This window comes from Anarrhichthys ocellatus, unplaced genomic scaffold (assembly GCF_004355925.1).
Source record: "Anarrhichthys ocellatus isolate YVR2014 unplaced genomic scaffold, GSC_Weel_1.0 scaffold30, whole genome shotgun sequence".
In the NCBI taxonomy this organism is placed as follows: domain Eukaryota; kingdom Metazoa; phylum Chordata; class Actinopteri; order Perciformes; family Anarhichadidae; genus Anarrhichthys; species Anarrhichthys ocellatus.
The window spans coordinates 5,402,216-5,429,355 of record NW_022280060.1 but is presented as its reverse complement, the minus strand read 5'-3'; the positions used below and the strand labels follow the sequence as shown (position 1 = coordinate 5,429,355).

Sequence of the window (27,140 nt, the reverse complement as noted above, 5' to 3'; positions counted from 1 at the left end):
GACAGAAATCACTCCCGTACAGACCCTGCCAGCTGAACAAGCAGGGCTGAGTAGATAGCTCTGGATATTTGGCCTCCTTAGTCAGCTGGTTATCTCTCTTTGACATACACGAGGAGGACAAATCATCTAAAACATCTAAGTAAGAGCCCACCAGTAAGTGGTGGGAGGACTTACTATGAAGCAGCTACAATCATGTGACATGCATGCCAAGTTTGAAGCCAACTTGCTGCATGCATCATCTAGAAGGCCGCCGTACATGGCCAGTGCAAAACAAAAAGGAAAAGTTGACATTTTGTCAGATCAGTCACTAGTCACATGAGTCGTTAGTCAAGTGAGTCATACGTCCTGTGAGTTGTTAGTGTCGTTAGCACGTGACTCATGTGAGTCGCTAGTCACATGGGGCTTGTTAGTCACTCGCTAGTCATGGGTCAATTTAACTGAGATGGAAGATGGAAGTTTATTTTGAAAAGACACTTTGCATGTAACGAGTGGAAACTGACACCTGCCATTACTGACACATCCAAAAATGATGGCAGAGCGTGATAGTTTGAAGCTCAGGGGCCAATGACCAAGAATAGCTATTTGACACGTTGACATGTGACAATGTGTCGCACAACAACATGGAGCAGATCGGAAATTAGCAGCTAACACAATTGCAACAAAACTGTATTCAGAATACTTGTTTATCTTCGATGGTGTTTCGTGAGCACAACAACATCATCTTCAATTATCGTGTCCACTGTCTTCAAGTACCATCAGACATTAATATCAAAAGGTGGTAGAGTCTGCATATTGCATCAAAAAACTAAATGCAAAAATAAATATGCCCCTCGTTGTGATGAGAGAGCAAAGCAACCCAGATGTCTTTTTGAGCAGAACCCCTCAAGCACTGCAGTGGTTGATTCCCAGACATTCCCATTCAGCTGGGAGGAAAAGTCCGTGCAGCATGTTTGCGGGCCAGTCCTAAGCAAGGACTCGTCTCTGCATGGGGCTCCCTCCTGCAAGATGACATGTTTGGAATATAGTGAACTTAATCTTCAGTCCAACGTTTTTCTGCAAGTTGGTGCCGTTCAAAGCATCCTTCTGCATGAAAAGGTGCATTGCCTAAACATCCAGGTATGTTTCTCATTTATAAATATAAGTCCAGTATTCCCTCACCTTATAGCTTTTGTTTGATACCCTCACTCCTTTGGGTGTTTTAGCTGTATATCGACTCTCTTCAACAGTTGCTGCAACTGTCTGCTTTAGCTCTATAGCTAATCCATTTGTGTGCCACCAGATTGTCCGAACTGAGTCATACGGACCAGTGAACCACAATAAATGAGCTGAATGAGACTCGTGGGCATGTCTGTTCTTTGGCGCCGAAGGAATTAAGTGCTATCACTACCTGTAAACATTAGGGGCTTAAACCACAATTGACAACCTCAGCAATACCTATCCTACATCTGAATTCAAAATATAGTACACTTGGTGCTCAGCTTTTCTTTTGAGAAGCTCGGCTGCTTTGAGTTGCAGTGCTGCTTGTGACTAGAAAAGAGAAAAACCTAAAGTGAAAGTTGGAGACTGTCGAACGCTTTGACTTGACGCAGAGAGTTTTAGCCACAAATGTCTGCAGGCACAGTTAATTTATGCCTTTAAGAATATTATAGGAACATCAAATATGGCTTGAAATTCAGACTACTCCATGTATCAATATTTTTGGAGGCAGGGGGTGGGAACCATCTCTTAGAAACAGGGCCTAAGTTAGTGTCCTCTTTTCTTTTTAAACCTCTTCTTCATATCCTGGAAGGGTTGGATCCAGGTACATTCTATTATTAAGGCTTTTTTATTTATTTTTTCTCCCTCTCTGTTTTCCTTGGCACTAAAAAAAGGAATTTAATAAATAAGCCACTTCGAAAAAACAAAATAAATATAGCTAAATAAAAAAAGGAATTTGAAGGCCTAGTATGCGTGTCTCCTTATTTTTAGAATGACGTATTCCCATCGGATTACTGTGCTGGAGTTCTTTTTGCTCAAGTAAATGTGATTTACTTTGCCGAGAGGCTGATGCATCTCAATGGGAAACTGAAACATTACTGATATACTGCTATAAACGGTGACACATTTTGTGATATCAGGACTTTTTTTAGGGACAACACAATCACTAATTTAACTAATCTAACTTTGCTGATACCATCAGTGTTGATTGTGTATGCCGATACTGTTTAATGCCGCTGCCATTTTTGGTTTGTGGAAGACAAGCTGGTCTTTCTGACAAAATGCATCAGAGAGCTGAAGTCCCAGCCCAACGCATTGTTTAGATTCTGGTTCCGTAGATGTCATTTCTTGACAGTGCTTTAGACTTCTATCATTTGAGAATTTTGTAGTCCGTAAATTGTATGACAAATGTCCTTCACAAATGACCAGATCCCAAAGTCATTGGGAACAATTGATGGCACCTTGCATGGTTTTATGCTTTCACATGGGTGTGAACGGGTGAATGACATACAGTGTTAAAGGCTTGGAGTGGTCGCGAATAAGTCATGAATTAATTAAAAGGAACAAGAATGATTTAATAAAGTGACCCACAAGGCCAAATGGCCACGATTACACATATTGGCTTCACACTGTTGCATCTATGTTCTTCACTTTCTTAATTAACAAGCTCTCTCTAACGACTCTAACAAAAATGTCCTCTTTCTTCTCCCTTTTCTTCTTTCTCCCAGCCTACAAAGCCTCAGACAACAGGCTCGCTCTTCAAAAAGCATGACATTCAGATCTCAGATCCGAGTTTATTGGTACAGCCTTGATGTCGACCTTAACTCACACAAGGGAGTCTATGCAAATGAGCCTGTTGTCGCATTGCTGATCTGATATGCTAATAGTCTCTCAGACCCAGACCTTGAATGGTATTTTGCTTGGTAGACGCAGTGTTAGCTTCCTCTATGGTGTATTGTTCAACTGAATTGTTTTTCTTCTCCTCTATTTTATTGCATGGGCAAAATAAAGCTTCAGGACACACAAATGTATTGTAAGGCTTTGATAAAAGCAAACGAAAAAACTAAATTACGTCTTCAAGATACTTTTAGAACAATTCTGAATAAAAGACAGATGTCTGCACTGAAACATACTCATGTTCAAGTACCATAAAACAATGGCAGGTTTTAGTAGAGAAGAAGCCACTGGACTGATTACGATAGTCATGTATGAAGACAGCCACCAAATGTCACATCTGTCAGCTAAGCTATTGTGCCATAACCAGACTATATTCCATGTTATTATAGTATGACGATTGTCATTAGTTCGTCTATCAGCGGAAATTAGTGTTTTGTGGGATTTTGATTTTAAATCATGCATGTCATCTGTGGGGTCTTGCAGTGTTACAGCTCTTGTCAGACTGGCATTTACTGTAACGATTGGCATTTGCTCTTCAGCATCTGTAAATCTCAGTATGATGTTGTTTTCAGGGGCTCATTAACATATTTTCTCCTCCACAACTTTCAATTTGGAATATGTTGTCATCTGACCCTCATTTCAGATTCATGGAATATGAAGCACAGTGGAGAGTAGCATTCAAATGAGGAAATAATAGCGTTCTGTCAAATGTTATATAAACCCGTCAACAACAACAGCAACAGGGATCAAGTCTGTCCAATTCATTAATTATGCATGTTTAGCTTTTATTTCCCCTGCAGGCCTTTCATTACCGCACATTCGCACAAGGATGGCAACTATTCATTACTTTTAACCCCCCCCCCCCCCAGGAATTGGAATTGAAATTGAAATGGTCTGACATACAGTGAATTAATGAAAACGTAAGTGTTGTAGTAAGTCAAATACCCACCTGCGTCCATCCAGACACCTTCAAATTCATATTTCACAGTGCTGTCAGACTTTTGACCTTATAGTTTGAACGAAGTGTTTTCTGAGTGAAGGCCTGCACGGCGGTATAGTATGCTCTTGGTATTTATGCGTCCCAGCCCAACAACCACTTCACACTCACAAACGGAAGACTCACACAGCGGAATATGAGTTTATTCTGTTGGGTAGCTGTTACTTAACATGATCAAATCTGTGTTTTTGAGGTAGGTCCCTTGGAATTGAATTGTTTGTTTGTTTATGCCCAGAAATTGCTGAAATTGAGCCAGCAGGGCAGCTGAAATTGAGCCAGAGCAGTTCCAACAACCAGAAATTGTCTGTGTAGTTCTTGTAAAATGCAGATGAAAATGTATTTTACTTTTATATTACGTACAACATGTCTAAACCTTGCGAAAAACATTTTGATTGTCTCTAATGTATAATGTATGTTCACAATGACAACATGTTGATAGCAGGTAATGTGTAACATGTTCACCATCTCAATTAAACATGTTAACAGTCTAACATTTGCTAATTAGCACCAAACACAAAGTACAGATCATGGGGATGCCATTAGTTTAGCAGGTATTTGGTCACCAACACCAAATTAAAACTTGCTAAATGAAAAGTCAGGGGATCACCAAAGTTATTATGATAATGTCCTGAGGGGGACATGAATGTCTGTCGCTTATTTCATGGCCATCTATCCTGTAGCGGTTCACCCAAATTACAAGTTTCAACCTGCTGGCCGTGATAGAGGAAAAGTCAGACGATCACCAGAGTTAGCAGGATTTATTGTCGATGAACATTGAATGTCTGTACAAAACATATTCATCCAAAATGTATTTATTCATTTATTAGATAAGGACAGAGCATTTTTAATGAACATCAGTATAAAATACAAGATGAAAACATGCCGGAGTTAGCAGAAATGCTAATTTACATCCGTAGTCCCTATGGCAGGTAACAATGTGACGATATACAGATACAAACATGCAATACACAGGTCTGTCTTACCGACGTGGGGGACCGACCGACCAATTGACACTGACACTCTTGGAGTCACAGCAAAACCCTTCACTTATATTAATAAGTTGTACTTCGTAACACACCTTCCAGTATGCATCACAATTGTCTGTGTTCATGCTGTTGAACAATTACTGTTGCATTTCAAAATTACAATGATCAACACTCGGCACAAAATAACCCACAACCGAAAAAAAGGTCAAATTAAAATAAATGTCAGAACATCATTAGGGGATTCCTGCAGTGAAGACACTGGGACTCAGTGACAAACACACACAAACAGTGAGAGATAAGTGGGCATCAATAAGACGTTTACACCATGGAACTCACTCTGTGTTCGTATTGAACATGTCTTCGCACCGAGCTGCTTTTCAGAGTCGAAGTTTTCAAAATCAGCTTGTGGAGTAATTATAGAGTTTTTCGCCCTTTGGAACCTTCCTTCATCAGATAATGAAGCAATAACGATTGCATAATGAGTCTTTTATGAAAACTCAACAGACTAGCCTCGGCAAGACGCTCTAACTCTGTGCTGAGTCAGCTGACAGCCTTATCACACCAATCAAATCTCAGCGCTTATATTCACTGATGTTGCTTAGCTGCTGCTCCTCCACCACAACCTCCACCTCCTCTGGCTCTGCTCTGTTTCATCCTCCCCTCTGAGGTTGTTTGCTATGCTCCCTCCACTTTTTATTTATCCTGCTGTGCTGCCGCCTTCCCAGCAGCAGATCCATGCCACCAAGTCAAGTAAACGTATTGCCTACTAGGACTGCAAAGCATGACATCAGTAACTCTGATTAAATGATGATTACAGGCAGTGACCTCATTCCACCTTCCTACATGGCAGTGAGCTCAGAGAGGAAGCGAGGGGGAGAGTTTGGTGGAACAGAAAGAATTGGTGATTCTGAACTCTGTGCCTCATTGGCGAGATCATGAAGATTTCGATTTTTACGCTTCTATTGCAGTATTTCTCCCAATTGATTTGTGGTGGTCATGCTGGCTAAAATTAGTTAATACAAAAATTCTGTAATTTTTTTCAGGTGGTGACAAATCTCTCAATGGCCACATTAAACTACAATAAAAAAAAATAAAAAGCACAGAAAACACTGCTGTTGTCTTGTTCTATTTTGTCCGTTTTGTCTTCTTTCTTTCACCATAACATGGAAAAGTCATAGCATCCTTCCTCTATAACTACATTGATGGATGTCTTTGTGCTTTTGGGTCTCCTCTATGATGAATGGTTTTTTTTTGTACTTGTTGAACTCTGGGCTTTGAAGCTTTGGGGAAAGAAAAATAATGAAACCCTCAAACAAATTATAAAATTATAAAGAGAAGGTGCAAATTGCTTCTGTGTAATTATGTTTTCATCAAGTACATTCATGTTTTGAAGCCACCAGGCTCATTTGTGCTTAAGAGACCTCAGGTTGCTTTTGATTAGTCCCACTTATAAATAAATGATTCCTTTAAGAAACAATTTCCGCAAGAACTGGCATAACACACCAATATGCAAACTGTCTAATCATTTATTTATTTACTTTACAAGACAATTAAAGACAATTAAAGATTAAAAAAATGAATTAACCAATATCATTTGATACACATACATAAGTGTGTGTCATCTCATAAACAGTGCTCTTTGGCAGAAATGCCTTATTCTATAATATTTATAAAACCAGTGCCGTGGTTTTTTTTTCTAGACCGTGGCCATTGTATTACCATTGTGTTATGAATATATGGCAAAGGTCAGAGCTATCCCTCTGTCAATAAGCTATCAAAAAAACAAGAGGAAAATAAACATCAGACTTTGACCCTCATGGTGTTTTACATCTTAGTGGAGACTTCATGTCCTCCGTCTCCAGATAGACCAACTTGTGAAGTTCCTTAGTTGTGTACTCTTGGCTACCAATCAGATTATATCTCCCCGTAGCCAATGGGGACAAAGCAAAGCTCGTTGGCTGGGTGTGTTGGGCTGGAGTTTAAACTTTGGACCAGAGAAGAAGAGCTCAGAGATAGAGTGGAGGCTCTTTAGTAGTGGAGACAAAACTACTTCACAACAGAGTCAAAATACATTTTGACTGAATCTCTGTCGTCTTCGGGGACTTTTTGGTTTTCCACTGAAGCAAGGAAACTATGGAGCACTTCCAAGATCAGGTAAATAACTAAATATTATATATTGCGCTGTAGTTTGATAGCCAACATATCGTCATACAACAGTTTGAATGATATCTTAAGAAGAACTCTCATTTTCCGTGCGTTTTCCTATGAAAGTCCAGCAACAAGTGAATTCTGGTTACACGTTACATGTTCACAGTAAACAGTTTAATTATGTTTAGGCAACAAAACCACTTGGTTAAGTTTAGGGAAAAGATTGTGAAATAGTTAGTTTGAGGCAACAAAACGACTTTTTAGGAAAAGATCGTGGTTTGGTTTAAAATAACTAGAAGTGGCGTTAATTAAATACGAAAGTTACGTGACAAATAAATCAATGTTGACTTCTCGTTTCACACTGGGCACGAACAGCAGTCTACCCGGTGAAAGTCCCACAGTAAAAATATTTACAGACACAGAGATATCTAGACGGATTGGGGCAACATACTTTATAGTTCAGGGAGGATCATGGAGAACGGTTGGCAGTAAGAAGCAGTCCCCAGCTGTGGCAGTTATATGAAACCTTTATATTGTTGTCGTCTTTCCTTCTAAAAACAGTGCGATTAAATGTCATGATCTCATTTCAGGGTTGTGATGGCATTGAGCTGCTCGACTGGCTGTTTGATCAAAACGATGGAATCCTCCGTCACGAGGAAACAGGACGCCATGGCAACCATCACACCTGGCCAGTCCAGGACCCAAATGTGCGTGAGACTGTGGGATCTCTAATGTCACTCATACATTTTTCAAAAAGACATGTGCTTTGTGTGTAATGTGTGGTTCCTCCTCAACATGCTCTGTGGGTCTGTGTTTTTAAAAGACCGTCCCATCTCTCGCCGCGTTGTTGTCTCACACAGACAGACTAATGATAGCTCTTTAGGGTTTTCAACCAGCAGATGCTGCAGCCGTCGGAAAAGGCCGATGATGACTTCCTCAAAGCCCTCCTGAGTGGAAGTGATTCTGTGTCAGGCTCGCCTCTCTGGCCCTCTTCTCCCAGTGACAGTGGGATCAGTGAGGACCCTCCCTCGGACCAGATGGACAGCCCTCAGCGTCCCGAGAGCCCCCCCGGGGACGTGCAGTATTTCGGTGGGAGGCCACAAACCAAGGCAGGCCTCGAAGCCAGCATCTCCACTGATCTCAGTGAGTCACAAGAAAACCATTTGTAATGGGACACATTATAACATCTAAGGGTGCAGCTATTGATTATGTTTGCTTATTTGCTTATTTACACATACAATTATTTCAGAATACTTGTAATACAAAGAAAACTGTCTTAATATAAGTAATCGAATAGGGAAGTTTCATGGTGATATCTATTCCCTATTTTTTCCCCCTGTAGTATCTTGCAAAATGTGTAGAATTTTACAGTACATATCTTTTAAAGGACGTTTTCCCTCATACTCTGAGCCCGAGAACTCCACTTCAGTGGCACTTACATACACATTTTCACCGTGTTTCCTTGAAAACACGGTGAAAATGGATGTTTTATGGCTGTTGACAGTATTTTCTGATTTATTGAGTGCTGCAAAGAGATATACAAAATTCCCTCAGTAAAAACCCACTACTCTAAAATGTCCTCAAAATGAAACAGGACTTTTGAAACTGGCTTTATTCAGATTTTTGCTCTGGACATTTATGCAAATTAGCACATATTAAAAAAAAGATAATGCCTCATTTGCATATAGAAAAATATAATTTAAGCTAACTTGTAATACAAAAATACGTATCAACCTTGGGGGGTCTCCCCTTAAACGACTAACAGCATCATTTATTTCTAATTACATTATGTAAAATTGTGTTTCCTGTGGTTGTGAGCAGAGAAGGATGAATGAAAAACAAATTGTGAATGTGACATTTCAGTCACATCTTTTGCATATGACGCCTTGGATCTCTTTTATCACTGAAGATGAAGTAAGATCACACACATTATTTGTTACTGTGTACAAGAGAATTGAAACACTCACAGACACAGATGTTATTCATGAAAAGCACACATTTTGGGAGCCAAACAGAATAATTGATAGTTGCGTAACATTCAGGCTCCAAATGTCATTTCTCTTTTGTTGTTGTTGTTGTTTATCCCAGAATCCAATCAATGACAATGCTTTGTGTGTATCCTTGTTCCTGTGTGGGTGCAGATGGCTGGGAGGCCAGAATTCCAACGGGCAGGACGAGGATTACGCAATATCCTTCTGATGTACAACGGCCACAGTTGTCTTCTGGCTTCCCTCTAACTGTCAAGGATCTGCTGCTGTCTGGCACATCAGAGCCCGTAAGTGTATCCTGGAGTCTGCCGGTAGGGATGGTACAGTGAGAGTAGCTGGGAGAGATATAGTGTCTTATGGGTGTTTGGTTTCTTTCTTTGGCTGCTAGACTCATTCTCAGGACCTGTTGTTAAATTCATTGTGAGTCAGTGGGTGTGCATTTGTATTTCGGCGAAAACACTTGCTGAAACTATGGACTCACCAAGGGGTGAGGCCTTATTCTTATTTTAAAACTTGTATTTACAGGGAGGTTTGCTGAACTTTCTTAACTTCCCCATTGTTCCTTTATGATATTTGAGATATGACATTTTTAAAGTGTGGATCAAAGACATGAACGTAGTCACCATGGCTTTAATTAACCCATTGGTTTTATGGACTGCTGTTTTGAAGCCATTTAGTTTTTTTGGAACCAGAAGTGACACGAGAGGGTGGAGCTGAGTACAACCGGATGCTAAATACGACAATTTGAGGCGACCAAAAAAGTTTTAATTAACTTTCATGAACTGAAGACACACTGTAAATGGCTTAAATGTGTTAAACAACAACAGGGTCATCACCCAAACCAGACAACCTGTCGATAATAAGGCTTTATCAATCAATTTTACTCTAAACGGAAGCATGGGAGTGGATGGATTACTTAATTGCATTTCGTGGAAAGAGAGTATTATGGAGCGCCATCCATTATCTTAGACAACCCTTCACCCAGAACCTTCTAGCTGTGAGGCAACAGCGCTAACCACTGCATCACTATGCTACCCCATGCTGCACCATATAAAATAAACATTTGTCACAATCATTTTATTCCCAAAGAAAATATTCCTAAGGGATGATGTTTATCAATTGGAAACGCATGATCACCAAAAGCAGAATAAATTGTTTTTGCTTCTGGTGTGCGGTGGTGTGGAGTTCAACGCACTCCAGGTATTGATCCCATCTCCGCAGCGCAGTCTCATAAGATGAAGGAGAGAGTGGCAGAATGCCACTTTCTCACACCGTAATTGCTTTGAAGTAGCCATGAAATGAGTGTGATCAAGGTGGCCCGATAGTCCGCACTCATTTAATTACTTCCTGTGAGGCTAAGGAGAAAGAGTGAAGGAGAGAGAGAGAGAGAGAGAGAGAGAGAGAGAGAGAGGGGGGGGGGGGGGGGTGGAGGTGGAGGAGATGTGCGGGCAGACAGAAATGTAATCACATTTAACATTGATATTCATATTTCACCACCAGCCCCCACTCCCATCCCAACAGTCCATTCAAGAGTTGATTCTCAATGAAGATGAGAAAAAGCTTTTGGTGAAGGAGGGGGTGACTCTACCCAGCCAACTACCTCTAACAAAGGTAAACTGCTACCAATACTTCAAACAATGAAAAACAATTATCGGCTTGCAGAGTTTATCTTGTTGGGGCTCAAAATGAAAATGCTCGTTCCCCTGTCAATCCAGTATGAAGAAAGGATTCTGAAGAAAATACGCAGAAAGATTCGCAATAAGCAGTCTGCTCAGGAGAGCAGGAAGAAGAAGAAGGAGTATATCGACGGGCTGGAGAGCAGGTGAGAAACCCTAACCCTAACCCTAACCCTAACAGAAATGATGATTGTTTTACATGTTTGAACAACATATTCAATAAGCTAAACATTTAAATTAAGAAAATCACCTTGTGGCATCCTGATGTGCCTGCAATTCCATGAAACCATGACTCCCTGGTTTGATTTTGTTCATATGTCGTTAACCTCCCTCGCCATATTTACCGCCTCTGTTTGGGCCGTCACTAATTTCCGCAGGCAACGAGTCGACATTGGAAGCGTTCTGGTTTGTGTTTAATGTCCAAGTAGTATTGACCAATATTTGGTGGAATGCAGGTAAACAGTCCGTGTGGAGCCCAAAAGAGGTGGAACGCATTGGCCAAAATGCAATCTGGGAGCCCACTGGCTATTATCTGACGATGATTTCGCTTTTTATTGGTTTAGAATTAGCTTGTAAACTGGCTACTTCTGAAACAATCCGGACGCACACGTCGTCTCTCGACTCCAACTCCAGTCTTTAACTCTCGCATCTCAAGTTGGTAATCGGATCGTAGACAATGAGCAGCGCACGGAGCAGGAAGTCTTGGCCTAGATGTCCGCTGGCTACCCCAGAAATATGATAGCCCCTCACCCCCAGAGGCTTATCCGTCTTCCAAAAGTGGGCCGTTACAGACAAAAATGCTGCAAATATTTTCTAAAACATCGGCTTGCAGACCCAGAACTTGCTTCAGATAAGAAATCCATTTTATCATGAAAATGTAATGTGAGCTTTGAATTGTGAGTTTTAGGAGTCAGGTACTGAACAGGTGGGAATTTAATAGAAGACCTATGGTACTGTCAAATATGTGTCAGTAGTGTAAAGTGAAGGTTGTATTAAATATTGGACATGTGTGAAATCACCGAAATAAATCACTTCCTGAACGAGAGAGGTCATTTTAAAAATCTCCCTGAACAATTTGGCTATAAAATATGCTGTATATTGCTCAATGGAGCTTTAATGGAAAAGTTCGAGGCATAGTTTCTTTTTTGCAGTATTAAACCAAGTGAGATATTTATATTATTCTTTTGTCTGTGAGGGATTTCACCTTGTCCTTATCATCTCCTCCAGGATGGCTGCCTGCAACGCACACAACCAGGAGCTGCAGAGGAAGGTGTCCCAGCTGCAGAAATGCAACATGTGAGAGATTTCAAAAATATCTTATTTTCCATTTCCTGACATTATGACATCTCTTCCACACAGAAACTGCCTTTAACGTCTTACCTCAACCTCTTGTTCTCTCCAACCCTCGTTAATCCAACTATTTTTGTCTGTCTTTTCCTCTCTTTATGTCCTTTTCCAATCCTCTCCGCAGGTCACTAATGGAACAGTTGCGCAGGCTGCAGGCCATGGTCATGAATAGCTCTAACAAGCCGGCCCAGACTGGGACATGTGTACTGGTACGGACATCCACTTTATAAACGCACCCCGACAATCCATATGACTCACCGTTTAAAAAGAAAATCATGTCATAGCAAGCCAAATAGCAATAACCGCTATAGCTGGATTAACCATCGAGAAAGGCTGATCTAGATGTGCACATAGGACAAAATAAATGCACAGTCCCCTTTCTCTCTGTCTAAACAGAAGCCATTTATTGCCTTTGATCACTCCAATGGAATAAGGGTGCAAGACCTGAGGCAAAATGAGTACGGAAGAATTAAAAAAATTTTAGTTTCAATCTATAAATATGAATGAGTCTCAGCTTCCAGTCACAGAGTTCTTTGCTTTGCAAGAAAAGCACAGCGAGAAAAGGATTCCCGGTTCCTCTGAGCATTGCATAAAAAGCATATTCTCAGAGGGAATATCCAAACCAGCAATAAGAAAAGTTCAACGGTGTAGAACCAACAGATTTTCAAGCACCACCTTTCTCTAACTGTCTTCCCTTTTTATCACATTCTCAGGTGCTTCTGCTCTCCTTCTCACTGATCCTGTTCCCCAGCCTCAAGCCTTTCTCTGACACCAAGGTCAGCCAGGGAGACTTCAGTCCAGTCAGAAGTGAGTAACCTTCAGTGCCAAATAACTTTGTTTGCCCGCCAGCCAACTAATCCAGCACCTCTCTCTGACATCAGAGGAGTTTGTTGTGCAGAGCCCCAAAGGCTGCTCCGCCTGTCTGAGGATTTGCTTTTGACTTAAAACTTTAGAGCCAACGCACAGAGAACCAAGGCCATGTATTATCATAACGGTTATGAAGCTTTTGCTCTGTCAATAGCTTCTGACGAATTACCATTGATATTACTTTATCATTAGATTTATTGGCACAAACCCTACAAACTGTCAATTTCGAATTATGAGGCAAGGTCAGGATTTTCAGAGCACAGAGGTGTAATTTGTTCCCATGAGCTGTTTGACAGCTTTGAAAAAGCTATTGATGCTGCACTTCCCCTGAGTGCTTAATGCTATGTTACCAGTTTTTAGAGTCTTTTAAAGAGTAACTAAACCCCAGAGTTTGGGCTGAAATGCCCCGCCCTAAAGCATTCCCTGCTTTATGGTCTGTTTGACTCTAAATGGACCATAATTTACTAAATGAACATCATGCTGTATTGAAGAAGACTTGAAACTAGAGGTTGAGACCATAAACTCATGTTTACAATGTTTACTGGTGTAATAAATCAAGAGAGAAGTAGGGTCATTTTCTCATAGACTTCCATACAATCTGACTACTTTTTGCATCCGGAGGAGTCGCCCCCTGTTGGTCAGTAGAGAGAATGCAGGTTTTAAGAGACTTCTGCATTGGCTTCACTCTTCAGAACCGGAGGTTGTCGCCTAGATGGGATGGGAGGATAAGACACACCCAGTCAGCTCATTTTCTGTACGCCAGTGTAGCATTACAATCACAGCACAGCACAATCCTTTGTGTGTTCAATTTTAATCATTTAAGGGCTGGCTAGTTAGCTAGCTGGCTCGTTCCTTGCTGATTTAATGCTAGCTACAGAACATAAATAGCATCACATAAACTGCTGTGCTTTGTCTTTGTTACTTTAACATGTAGCTGGACTTTACTGTTTTAACTGTTCATGATATCCATAACCCTTTCAATTAGCTCATGCTAATCGTTAGCATGCTGAATATTGTTATGATTATGGTTAGGTAAGTGCTGTAGAAGGTCTGTTTATAGTAACAAAATACAGTGTGAACATTTGTGCATTTGAGCTTCAAGGCTGGGATATGTGTATGCTAGCGATTAACTTTGCTAGAATAGGCGATTTATAGGCTAATTGAAAGGGCAACAGCTCCTCTTCCCTAATACGCCTCTCTCCACAGTCTAGAGAGTCAGGAGACGTTGGTTTTAAAGGAGGTTTATCAGAGTTTTTTCAATTGCAACCAGTATAGGGCAGTTGTCATGCATATTTACAACGCAATATGTAGAATTTAAATACTAAATGTCAAGATTAGGACCTGAATCCATCAACAACACTCTACCTTTTTACATTGTTTTTTCAGCTGAAGTGTTTTGGGGTTAAGCTACACTTTATTGTCTTTAGGTTTAAATTTGATGTACTCACGACAACACACAAAGGTGAAGTGCCAATATAGAAAACATGGTAATAATATGCAGCTGCATGTCCATGGAGGCTTGAACTTGTCTTTCTTTCTCTCTGTGTCTTATTCTCACACAGTCCAGTCACGGTCCCTGCAGAACATACAGGCTTCCCGTGTGCTGCCTGTCACTGAATCCATGTTCCCCGCTGAGGATGAATCGGAGCCTCTGCACCGGCATCTCCCAGAAGACCGGGTATTGGAAGATATTACCACCATGATGGGAAAGCTGGGAGTGAACCCAGACCAGTCCAGTGTGGAGCCCATGGCTCTAAACAGCAGTCAGCAAGAAAGGATGGGTCATTACCATGTGGACCCAATTACTGGTCACATAGCTTCTTTGACCTTCGATCCCCATCGCTCTGCCAGGCTGCGACCACATGCGGATGACATGTAAAAGGAATTGAGAAATTATTGCTTCGTGAATTCCCTAAATCGTCCTGATAGCAGGGCAGGGAATTATCTGGGGCGATACTGTTTACACAGACAGGGCGAGCAGGTTTAAATGAATCCTTTTTTGCCTTTAATATCATAATATTCAGTCTGTATGTCTTTTCCTTATTTGTGATACTGTTTTATATCAGTATATGGATTTTGAATCTTACACTAAAATTATTAATTGCTAGTGAGAATTAGTTTGTTTGAGATTGTCAAAAAAAGCTGGGCAAATAGAGCTGTGATCATGTGTACAGTTTTGATCTCAATGGATAATTTGTAAAATGTCGAAGGATTTTGAAAGCATGTTTTCATTGAAGAATTTATTGGAACTGTTTGGATTAATTCCTTGATAAAAACTGCCACAAATAAAAGATGTCAAAACGAGATCAGTGGGCTCAAAGTACTGTGGATTTTCATTTTATCTGTTCAATTTTAGAGCTTTTATGAATATAAAGCAAGCGCACAGTGCAATAATTCCCCTGACAGCGCCTGAAAAGATACGATCCGACCTCTTATATCATGACTCAGACTTCTTATCCAATAATTTACATGTTGATCTATTTATTTGTTGAAGACAGGCTGTAGCTTGTGTCCACAGCTTTCACTGTGTCTGGCTTGTCAGTGTCGACCACACATTGATGGTGTGAAAGTGTTCTCATGCTCACTGCCACTGTGGCCAGAATTTCATCTAAAAGGTCTGACATGATTAGGTTGGCATTTTGTGTGGTCAGCTAGACTTCAAAGGAGGACCAGAGAGTCGATTCTGTGATTAAATGAGCCACTGTAGAAACCGAGTAGTCACTTTTTGACCAAACAAAATAAAGAAAAAACAAGAATAATCCTAAAACTGGAAGATATTGCAACATCCCTAATAGGTGGATTTATAATAACGATCCTGCAAGGCACATGAAACGCAATATTGTGAAATTGGCTTTTAAAGAAACATAACATTTCAAAACTCTGATTTTTTAAACACCTTAAATAATGGAAACTTTAAATATTGGAAAGGCTTTTAAGAATAGATCTGTGTTTCATAATATATCAAAACTGACGTGAAGGGCAATATATCAAAAGGGAATTTTACAACACCTACAATACCTTGTTAGCTTTTCATCATAGAATGTATAGAAGAAGTGGACGCTTACCCACAATTCATAGCGTTGTGACGTTAAGCGGGGTTACCGGTGGAAGCCAGAGATGTAAAAAAAAAAGGTAAACAAAGAAGATGGCAAGTGTCAACCGGAGGTTGTCGCCTGCTCTTCACAACTCTCACTTTATGGAGATTAAACATTGAGCTAACAGTAAAAAATACTTTACACTTTTACTTTAGACTTCAGTGCTCACTAAAATAATAATTGTATATATAGAGAGCAGTGAATGCGTAAACAAGGACGTGATTTGGGACACATTGAAAGAGTCTACAGCTATGCTAGCTGCTCTGTGAGGTTGTACTTATAGACACAGCGGTGCTTTGAGCTAAATGCTAACATCTGCATGCTAATATGCTCACAACGACAATACTAATATGCTAATGTTTACAGTGTTCTCCATCTTAGCTGAGCGTGTTAGCATGCTAACATTTGCAAATTAGCACTAAACACAATGTACAGCTGAGGCTGATGGGAATATCATTAGTTTTAGCTTCAAAATTTGACCCAATGATGGCGCTTGAAGGTCAGAGGATCACCAAAGTTTTTAAGATAGCTGTTGAGATGTTTAGGTCTTGTTGAATTGGCGGACCACTCGACAGACCAGCAGACCTACATGCAGGGGTTCGACCTTCTCTCTTGGGCTACCCTTTATCATTTTTTTTGTCTACTAATATCTACAAATGAAAGCAACTGTATGTTCCTTGCATGCATTGGCTTTAAGTTGACTCAATTCTAAGACAAAGCTGTTGAGTTTTAGCTGCTAATAGTTTAACTTTTGTGGTTTAATAGAAGATAAAATCAGATCCCACCAACAATCATTTTTCTGCACATTAAATTCTCGTTTTACTTTTACTTTTATGTGTGAGGAATGAATGATTATTCTACGTGGCCGGAGGGTTTCATTCCTCCAATCACTGGGAACCCGATTAATTGTCACCGTTCAGTTTATTAATAGCTGACAGCGCTGGCTTTGTGTCAGGTCTTTGAATTGCAAACTAATAAGTATCAACTGTCTGCAGAGGACAGGATTAGGATTGCTTGTTCTGTAAAACTACTCATTTAAAGGAAACAATACGTTAATCAACTCTAATCTCAGTCATCATTAGTCTTGTATGAAAGTAATGTCACACAATATGCTCTGTAACAGTATGAACTGATGATGTGTGAGCTGGTTGACCCGCCGTCTCTTTATCTCTGACCTATGTCTGTCCCCCTTCTTCTTTACTCTGTCTTGTTTTTTTTTCTCTAATCAAAGTGATTGACCACCAGGGTTGTTAATCAGCACTTCAACCCATCTTTTTGATTAACCAAATCCCCTGGGAGCCGGGAAGGACTCTCGGCCCCAACTGAGTTTGTGAGTCGTAAGGGAATAATGGGAAGACTGAGTGTCTATCAGATAGAGCCAGCATCTTCTTCTTTAATCTACATAATGGACTTTCTCTTTCAAGGTGCAATGCTGACCCAGAAACACTTTGTGTGTTACTTGTTTGTTGGAGGATTCCTGAACACCTCCAAACTTTCTTTTAACAGAATTGTTTTTTCTTTAAGAGGGAACTAAAGCACCCAATTAAACACGTTTCTTGTTTTGTTTTTTAGACATGGTGCAATGTGCCTTTCTGCTGCAGCACTGATTTGAAAACTGTCAGGCTCATAAGACTAAGCTGCAGTCTAAAAAAGTTTTTGAGAAATAAAATGTTGTTTGCAAATGCACTTGTTGTCTATCCCCAAAACTGTACCATTGAGTACGTAAATTAATCTTGAACATCAAACAATATATGGAGTGTATGAAATGTCAGGATAAGACACTTTCAGATGAGCTCATTTGGTTGATGAATTATAATCAGAATCACCTTTATGGGTTCATCTTCTTCATTGTTAATGAAGTAGATTAACCTTTGTGGTTAGTAGTACTGTATTGCTGGTTATAAAAGTGCAATGTGTAATGCCTGGTGGTCACATGCTCCAAAGAAATAGGGGTTAGCCTTTCACCTCTACTACTGGGTCCATACTATCAAAATGTACAGTCTTTGGTCAGAGAAAAAAACCTACAAACTAACAACTTCAGCCAAGGTTCAGGATCAGAACCCAGTTGCTGGGGTTTGCAATGGCTGAATTGGAGCTAACTGCTCATTTCTACATCCTGCTCTTCTCCCTGCTCTTCTCTCCTCCCAGCTTCTGAAGCTGTGAGGACAAAATTAACATTCTATATATATATATATCAGCAGTGGACAACCTCTCCAACACTCGACCCAAGGCATACATCAGCACAGGAAATGATAAGTGACATTGCCCTGGCATATATTAATTGTCTGATTATGCAGGGCTCTGAATTAAATTGACTTTTTACCCAGAAACAAGTTGGCTGCATGGAATTCATACTGTGGTTACCTTTAGTTTCTGGTAGTGACTATAGAACAGAAATTGTATTAAAGTATGAATTAAATGGTGGGATTTAAGGGGCCATAATTGAATATTCCAAGCATAGAAACAGATCAGCCACATAAATTCACATTACATCATGTTACATTTACTGTTCACAATCTTGGAGAGTTGTCTTTGGCTTCTTCTATTCCATTAATGTAATACGACACTGGTCAAAACTGGCAATTTATGGATAGAATGACGAAAACAGCATGTTCTACTGGATTAACTGGCCAAAAGACCTGCTGCTCCAATTATTTATTCTCTTCATTCAAACCCAGGTGTTGTGTTGTGTGGTGTTGTTGAGTACAGCTTTATACAGACAATGTGTCGACTCATCTAAAACCATATGGATGACAATAAGTTAAATCAAAAGCACTGTTGCATGATTCGACTAAATTAATGGGATGGGGTTCTTGGTCTGTAATGCATTAATCCGTGGACATACTTATTTAATAGAAATTCGCCTTAAAGGAGGATTAAACAGTCCTGCATGTGCCAGATCTTCACCCACAATCAATAAGACGAAAACTAAGATGCTACGCTGCAAACAGCACAACGTACAGTGCCTATTGGTCTGTCAAAAAATAATATCAAGGAAAATAGCATCAGCATTGTTTCATTGCTGGAGAATGTCTCCACAGAAAGTTGCTGCAGCAGTATTTTGTTGAAGATAAAAAATTACCCCTGACAGCACATTTTTACCAAGGCATGGATTCTAGCCTTAAAAAGCACAGCGGCTTGGAGTGAGATATCTAAATAAATTCTGAAGGCACAGACGGTCTGAATATGTCTGGAAGTCACTTCAATTACTTCTGCCTCTAATCACTATGTCAGGAGTGTAGGCAGGGCGAGTACTGGAAACCTTCAGCAGAGCAGACACCTCGCTGTGAATGGGAAGCATTTTTAATCAGCTTTGGATCCAGTCACCCTACGAAGGTGTTTGGCAATTTATACGTTAATATATAATTGTTACATTCTTAGACTTAAAGAGTTAATTTAACACACACAATATTTATACAGTAGCTCTCCCCTGTTAAGAAGAATATGTTTAATGGTTGTTGAAATAAATAAGTGAGACTCCTGCAGAAGGTTTTGTCCCTGAGAGGCTGATTTTTATTTGTTTAGTTTTTTCTACTTCTTGCCAGCTGAAATCTTCTGGTTCTTCAATTTAGTAAGTATACATGTTCATTTATTGTAATGTCCAAGACAGCAATTTCTGTGGGCCTTTTTTCAGATAATTAATGTCCATTTTTGTCCAAAAGATTACTGTTCAGCAGACCACCTAGATAGAGCAATTTAGCTTTCCTGTGGGCAAATGAATCATTAATAATAATAATAATAATAATAATAATAATAATAATAATACATTTTATTTATAGAGTGCTTTTCATAGGACTCAAAGACGCTTTACATTAAAATCATCATATATAAAAGCAATACACTAAAAACATTACAAACAAAACAGATTTCAGCTCAGCTTAGACACGGCATCATAAAGGTGCATTTGGACGGGGGAGTAGTGTGTGGTGGTGCGGGGGAGTCAACACACAAACACGCAACAGTGCAAACAGAAGAAGGTTTCACTAACCGGGCACTGTGTCACGGCCGATGGCTCCCCTTGGCACGAAAACTGAACCTCAGAAAGCTCACAGCAGAGTTGAATCCCCAGAGTTTGCCAAACACCAAATATTAGCAGATGACGATATGAAATTGTTCTTTATCCACCCGGGAACACTAATCATTCTCCAGCTCTGTGAACTGGTAGCCAAATGCTCCAATGGGAGATTTTTATGCCATCATAAAATATGTCGGTATTCTGTTGGAATTATCTCTGGTCATCGCTGGGACAACAAAACTGCTCATTCATTCAAGCAGACAGTCAGCACTCCGGGGCAGATAAACACCAAAACGTATCCATCTAATTGTTTTAATGATTCTATCCTGTAGGACAAACAAACAAAGACATGTCCTTGTCTTGTGGGTCAGTAAGACAGGGTTCACTCCAATATCATCAGTCACTAAACACAAAAGGTTGTGTCATACAGATGCTACAGTTTGCTTACTCACTGCGTTCAACTTTGCATGATCAATCCAGACAGCCTCAACAACCCCTCTCCCCTGAGCCCTGAATCATCACAACAACTTGTTGCCTCAACAGCTGATATCAGTACAGTGGTGTTATGGTCCACAAAGCGCCCTGTTCTTTACTTTATTTTTACTCTTTCTGCTTCTTATCCTTGTTTGATTGCTCTTGGTTTGTTTTTGAAAAGTGCTGTACAAATAAACATTCATAATATTCTACTTGTGAGACGTTTATGAATCTTTCTCCTGGTCTGCTCATTTCAGGCACATTTTAGGAGAACTTAGGCTGCTGGCCCTTGTTTCCTATCTTCATGAATAGACGGTATGCCTTCGTGGCCTGTCCGAGATTAGACAGCTCCTCCCAAGGATTCCTGCTGGACCCAGATCTTTGCTAAAGTTGAAGCCCACCTTTTTGCGTGACCTGAGGCACCAACCTTGTATCATGTTGATCTCTTGGCAGATGGTGCAATCATCATGGCCTCCCCTGGGTCTGAATAGTGAAGCCAAGGCTGAAGTACCTTTACAATTTCTTTTTTCTAATGGCCATCAGGGGGCGACTCCTCTGGCTGCAAAAATAAGTCCGATTTTATAGAAGTCTATGAGAAAATGACTCTGCTTCTCACTTGATTTATTACCTCAATAAACATTGTAAACATGAGTTTATGGTCTCAATCTCTAGTTTCAAGTCTACTTCAATACAGCATGATGTTCATTTAGTAAGTTATGGTCCTATTTTTGGTAAAATAGACAATAAAGCAGGGTATGGGAGTTGTCTGTGTTTTTGTCTCAGAACATTCACAGAGTAGTTTCAGTTCATGAAACCCAGAAACCCAAAGAAGTCCATTCATATTCCAATGTGTAGAATCTGCAGAAGTAACTTGGAGAGCCTTTAGAGCCTAATAGAACTAGGGTTACAATGCAAACACTTGATACCACAAAAGAAGCGGACAAAAAGGAAAATACATTTACAGATTTTTCATTTGAAGGCCTTTATCCACATGTCGATCACAGCGTCAATGTGAGGTGTCCTTGACAGCCGCATAATAACTTGGAGTCGCTGGTATGCAATCTGTGAAATATCAGGTGCTTAGTAAGCAGTCTGCTCAGAATTATTCTACAGCACAGATTTAAACACTAAGAACATTAAACCAGGCATACTGTCAGTGCTCCTGCATTTTTAAGGGTTGTTAAACTGTCAAGAACTGGGTCACAACGGATTAAGATTTTCTTTTTTATCCACTCGTGTCTTTTTAATTTGCTCAAAAACTTACAGGGAGGGATTACTTACAGACAAGGGAAGTGACTCCAAAAAAGTAAGAGGGTAATACACCAGTGATATTTGTAGTCTGTGGACAACTCTATTTTCTTTGAAAGTGTTACTTATTCTGAAGTCTACTGGCTTCACTGTTGGACAATATGACATCAGCTTTAAGCAGCATGTTTCTGTTGATGCCGGCTGGAAGCCAACAAGAACTGAAGTAAAGCGAATTTTGATTACATTTGTGATTTTGCACAAATGTAATCAAATGTGTTTTCTGTCAATCCAAGTCACTTGGATTGACAGAAAACTACAAAGCTGAATAAGGTCAAAATAAATATATAGTAGATATGACCATGAAACTTCCCCAGTTGATTATATACATTTGGAATTATTTTTGTTTTACACATTGTTTTATGTTTAAATATGCAAATGAGGCATTATCTTATTGAATATGTGCAAACCTGCATACATTTCCAGAACAACAATCTAAACATTGGATAAAGCCAGGTCTTGTTTCATTTTGTTGACATATCAGAGTCAAAGGATTTTACAGAAGGAATTTTGGATATCTCTTGTATCACTCCAATCAGAAAATACTGTCAACAGCCATTAGAAATCCATTTTCACCATGTTTTAAGGAGTATAATGTTTTATAAATCAGGCCATGGATGATATATGAACAAACTCCACTGTGAAAACTTTCAGAATATAGATAGGAATGAAACTGGAAAGTTTGGTGGATGAAAGTGGAGATTTCTGGGTCGGAAAGAAGTTATTTCAAGAAAACGACCTTTAAATGTAGAATATGCTGAGATTTTCCAAAAAATGCTATGCATACACTGATGCAAAAATAATCTCTCTCAATCATCACTTTTGACCTACTAAGTGTGTGGTGGTGTCTGTGTTCGAGACGTTTCTGAGCGTAGGTGAAGGGCCAGCCAGGATGATGCCTGCCCTGCACTGAAACAATTATTAACTAATGTTTTATTTCTCTGATTCACTGCTTTGTTCTCACTAACGCCGCTCCCTCCCCTCATATGTTTAAATATGCAAATGAGGCATAATATAATAATAACTTTTGGTGGATTTAGGAGAAATCTAGAGACACAGATAGACAAAGTAGTAAAACCTAAATGTGTATTTTGGGTGTTTTTTTTGTTTGAAAGAAGACATGTAAGCAAAATAGCCCCAAATCTCAAAATAGACCAGTACATGAGGAATAAATATTTATTTTGGCCTGGGTTGACTCTCCAGCATGATGCAAAGTAAATAAATTCTGAGCCTGAAAATATTTTAAAATCAATAATTTGTCAAATTTTTAATGTTTCAACCGTGTTTGTAAATAACTCCCTTTATGATATTTATACTTCTATTGATGAGAAATTCTGCAAAATTCTATTCACTCTTGTGTGTAAAGCAACTTGATGATTTGAAATAATCAAAATAATACAAATACAACAGTGAGTTTTGTTCTAATTTCTAATATTCACAATCAAAGGCATTTACAAAACATTTTTCATATGTTTAGGACCTATTTTTAATATTAGTTGGGGTATTGGCAATATAATCTTTACTTTCTTTTATTTTCGTGATGCATATAACAGTTGCAGAGACGCCACTAATCTTCCTCCTTCGTCCAAGTTGTAACAGACGGGATTTGTTAATAGCAGAGAGAAAGGGCAAGACAGATTCATTATACAGAAGTATTTTGCGCAGTATATGCTCATCCAGAGAAGTTGTTCATCTTCTAAATCTTTCAAATCTTCCAACATTTCTTTCCCCAATCACCTCCTCTTCACATGTGAGTGAGAACATCAAACGCAGGACTGTGTGTGTTAACACATAGTCGGAATTCAGCGCACAGTTGTCCTCTCCTCTCCTTTGTATATTTTACGCGCCCAATTGCACGTCCCCAAAAGCTCGCTTTTAAAAGCGGCACATGATTATTCGGAAGGTGCCGGTGTCACGTCAAAACACATTGAGATACACTGCTGACGGACGTGCTGGGAGACTTTGATGTGGGAATTTGCTCTGGTCCAATAATCTGGTTGGTGAGGTGATGAGCGCGACTGAGCTCCGCGCGTTCACGTGGAACATATAAACGGACGTTGCGCGCAGATCCGTGAGTAGTCGTGGAGAGAGGAGAATAGGATAATCGTGGCAGAGGATCTGTGTCGCTGCGGGAGATTACCTGACACAGATACATCAGGAAAATGCTCACAAAGCCATCATCACAGATATTTTCATCTCTCCTTCTAACACATGGCCGTCAAACTTTAATGTCCGAGGTGATATGAGAACAGGAGAGTCCGGCCATGCAGCTGAACGAGACTGGAGTTCAAACACTGGCTCCAGAGCCACGTGAGCAGCAGATACTACAGGAGGACAACACCGGAAACTGTAGCAGCGGCTCCACCAGCAACCTGTCGCTGCACTGCTGGCTGCAGCTCCTCACCAGGGAATCCATCATGGATTTTCAAGGAGACGGCTCCAGTCTGGTGGTGCGTGTGATGATAGCTTGTGTCTACTCCATAGTCTGTGCACTCGGGCTGGTAGGCAACTCGCTGGCTCTGTATCTGCTGCACTCGCGGTACAAGCAGAAGCAATCGTCCATCAACTGCTTTGTGATGGGGCTGGCCGTCACAGACCTCCAGTTTGTTCTGACTTTACCTTTCTGGGCGGTGGACACAGCCCTGGACTTCCGTTGGCCATTTGGCCGTGTGATGTGCAAAATCGTCAGCTCCGTCACCACCATGAACATGTACGCCAGTGTATTCTTCCTCACCGCTATGAGCGTGGCACGTTATTACTCGATTTCCTCCGCACTGAAGATGCACAGCCGGCGGGCGGCGGCCACTAGAGCCAAGTGGACGTGCCTGGGCATCTGGGCTGTGTCTCTGCTGGCCACTTTGCCCCACGCTATCTACTCCACCAGCTTCCAGGTGTCGGATGAGGAGCTTTGCCTGGTGCGCTTCCCAGACTCAGGCAGCTGGGACCCACAGCTTCTTTTGGGTCTCTACCAGCTGCAAAAGGTCCTGCTGGGCTTCCTCATCCCTCTGATCATAATCACCGTCTGCTACCTGCTGCTGGTGCGCTTCATCCTCAGCCGACGCATCGCGGGTGCGGGGGGCCCAGAGGTCGAGCAGGGCCGGCAAAGGCGTCGCTCCAAAGTGACCAAGTCCATCGTCATCGTGGTTCTGTCCTTCTTTCTGTGCTGGCTTCCAAATCAGGCGCTGACGCTGTGGGGAGTGCTCATAAAGTTCGACCTTGTGCCCTTCAGCAAGGCCTTCTACAATGTGCAGGCCTACGCCTTCCCGCTGACTGTGTGCTTGGCACACACCAACAGCTGCCTCAACCCCATGCTCTACTGCTTGATTCGCACGGAGTTTCGGGCAGGGCTCAAGGAACTTCTCCTCCACGCCACGCCATCCTTCAGGAGTCTGACTCATCTGCTGCATCGCAAGGTCAAAGTGGCCGATGCGCCGCCTGTTCTCGTGCTGGTCCAAATGGATGTCGGACCTGGATGTTGAATGACTAGCTCACAAAGTAAATAAGTGAAAGCTGCCTATAGTACTATTGATCTAAAGTTGTTTGCCATGACGGTGCATCCATCTCAACCTTGTCAACACAAATGTTTTTGGTCTTTGAAAACAACATAATGATAATGGACTACCCAGTGGGATGTGGCCCACTTTCATTGCGTGCTCCTGAGATTCCCCCAGCAAATATCTTTTACTTGTTATACAACGACTCTTTCTCTCTCTGTCCGTCTCTCTCTCTCTCTCTCTCTCTCTCTCTCTCTCTCTCTGTACGTCTCTCTCTCTCTCTCTCTCTCTCTCCCTCTCTCTCTCCCTCTGCCTCTGACAGACAATATGTTTGCTGCTCTCTGGCAATCTGTCATGTGTATAGATGTCACTCATGGGATTTAAATAGTTGCAGCACTCAGATGGTTTGACTGTGATGAGCTCAACCTCAATTAACATTTGCCACAGCATCGGCATCGCGAGTGGGATCAACCATCCGTGACACTCACAATGCATGAGAACTTCACTGATCAAACTTTCTGACTGAATGGATGAGGGGTTTACTCGGAGAAAACAAGAATAGATCGTGACCAATATGTTTCAAAGGAGGATGGAGGATATGAGTATAAGAGGGGGTTTCCCAGTGCGTCGGCCAGTTACCGTGTTTGTATTTGTTCTATGTTGCACTTGTTTACGTCGTTTCAGTAAAAGCAAACTGGGAAAATAAAACCCAACGAGCGCTGAAATCAACCTGTTGTTTTTCAAGGTTAGACAATATGACAATATAACACGTCGAAGGGTTCAGTAGAACAAATGTGTGGTTTGTGAGATGAATGTTGTTCTCGAGGGAACCCGAGAATCACGAATTAAGGGGATTCAAATTAGATTCATACTCCTGTGCAACACATCTAGTTGCACATGAGCTGAACACATATATATATATATATATGCACACAAATAGAAATGTTTATGCTCACTATTACGCACACATGCAGAATATATCTGGGTGCAGTTTTCTCATAGCGGTAGATGTGTCAGATTGAGCAACATAATGAATCATTTAGAATTCACATTACAGCTGCAGGTGTATGGCTTTTGCAGAATATTCAAATCAGGCTATTTACACAAACATTGCGTTTCTCCATGGACAGTTCATTAATGTCAACACCAGCCGTTTCTTCTCTGTTAAATGACATGTTGAAGGAGCACGTAACTGAGTAGACTGACATGATGATGTGATCTTCTGTGAATGTGATGGCTCTCTGTATTCTGTCATAATCATGATATTTTATATGACACGTTTGTGGATTTGCTGTTTCAATGGAATGTTTCAATGACGTAATGAATAAACTAAAAGCCCTGAGCTGGAACTCTTTGTATTAATTGTCTAAGTTATAATTCAGAGGATATCCACAGGGAAATGAATTAGGCAATAGGAGTTTGGAAATTAAGTTGGGACTGTTGTTGTTGTAAAACAATTCGCTGACAGAAGGGCATCAAACAGGCAGAGCCTCACTCCACTGTTCTCTTATTAACGATTTTTCATATTATCATTCTGTGTTTGCACAGCACATCTTCAATCACTACCAACATCAGCACCGCACCGCACAAATAATCTATGAGCAAAAGTGATGAGAAAAGTGCTGTTAACAAGAGTTGGTATCAGACGGAGGGAATCGCTTTTCTCTATCCTCACTAAGAATTAAATTTGCACTTTTAATCAAAGCTCCATTGTCACGGAGTGAAAATACAGAGAAGCAAAAATCTAAATATTTGAATATAAAAACCTATTAAAATATTATGGCATGATATGTATTTGGTTTGAAATGCCCCAGGGACCCAGACAGCCCTACGAATGCCCCCGAGTCATTGTTTGTTAATTGATTTGTGGTAAT

The 27,140-nt window shown here is 40.6% G+C and overlaps 2 protein-coding genes across 2 annotated transcripts; both read left to right on the top strand.

Moving 5' to 3' along the window:
- Window positions 1-6,868: 6,868 nt before the first annotated feature.
- creb3l3a (cAMP responsive element binding protein 3-like 3a) lies at window positions 6,869-15,189 on the top strand. Its single transcript, XM_031863878.1, has 10 exons — window positions 6,869-7,011; window positions 7,596-7,712; window positions 7,905-8,148; window positions 9,147-9,280; window positions 10,494-10,604; window positions 10,709-10,815; window positions 11,897-11,965; window positions 12,141-12,225; window positions 12,730-12,823; window positions 14,446-15,189. The coding sequence occupies exons 1-10, from the start codon at window positions 6,991-6,993 to the stop codon at window positions 14,760-14,762; spliced, it is 1,299 nt and encodes a 432-aa protein (XP_031719738.1). The 5' UTR covers window positions 6,869-6,990; the 3' UTR covers window positions 14,763-15,189.
- An 8,675-nt stretch (window positions 15,190-23,864) lies between these two features.
- rxfp3.2b (relaxin family peptide receptor 3.2b) lies at window positions 23,865-26,599 on the top strand. Its single transcript, XM_031864119.1, has one exon. The coding sequence runs from the start codon at window positions 24,037-24,039 to the stop codon at window positions 25,249-25,251; it is 1,215 nt and encodes a 404-aa protein (XP_031719979.1). The 5' UTR covers window positions 23,865-24,036; the 3' UTR covers window positions 25,252-26,599.
- Window positions 26,600-27,140: the final 541 nt, after the last annotated feature.

Coding starts and splice junctions, on each gene's coding strand:
- rxfp3.2b (XM_031864119.1), top strand. CDS start 24,037: ATGCAGCTGAACGAGACTGGAGTTCAAACACTGGCTCCAGAGCCACGT.
- creb3l3a (XM_031863878.1), top strand. CDS start 6,991: ATGGAGCACTTCCAAGATCAG. Junction 8,149..9,146: donor CAGCATCTCCACTGATCTCA/GTGAGTCACAAG, acceptor GTGTGGGTGCAG/ATGGCTGGGAGGCCAGAATT. Junction 12,226..12,729: donor AGACTGGGACATGTGTACTG/GTACGGACATCC, acceptor TCACATTCTCAG/GTGCTTCTGCTCTCCTTCTC.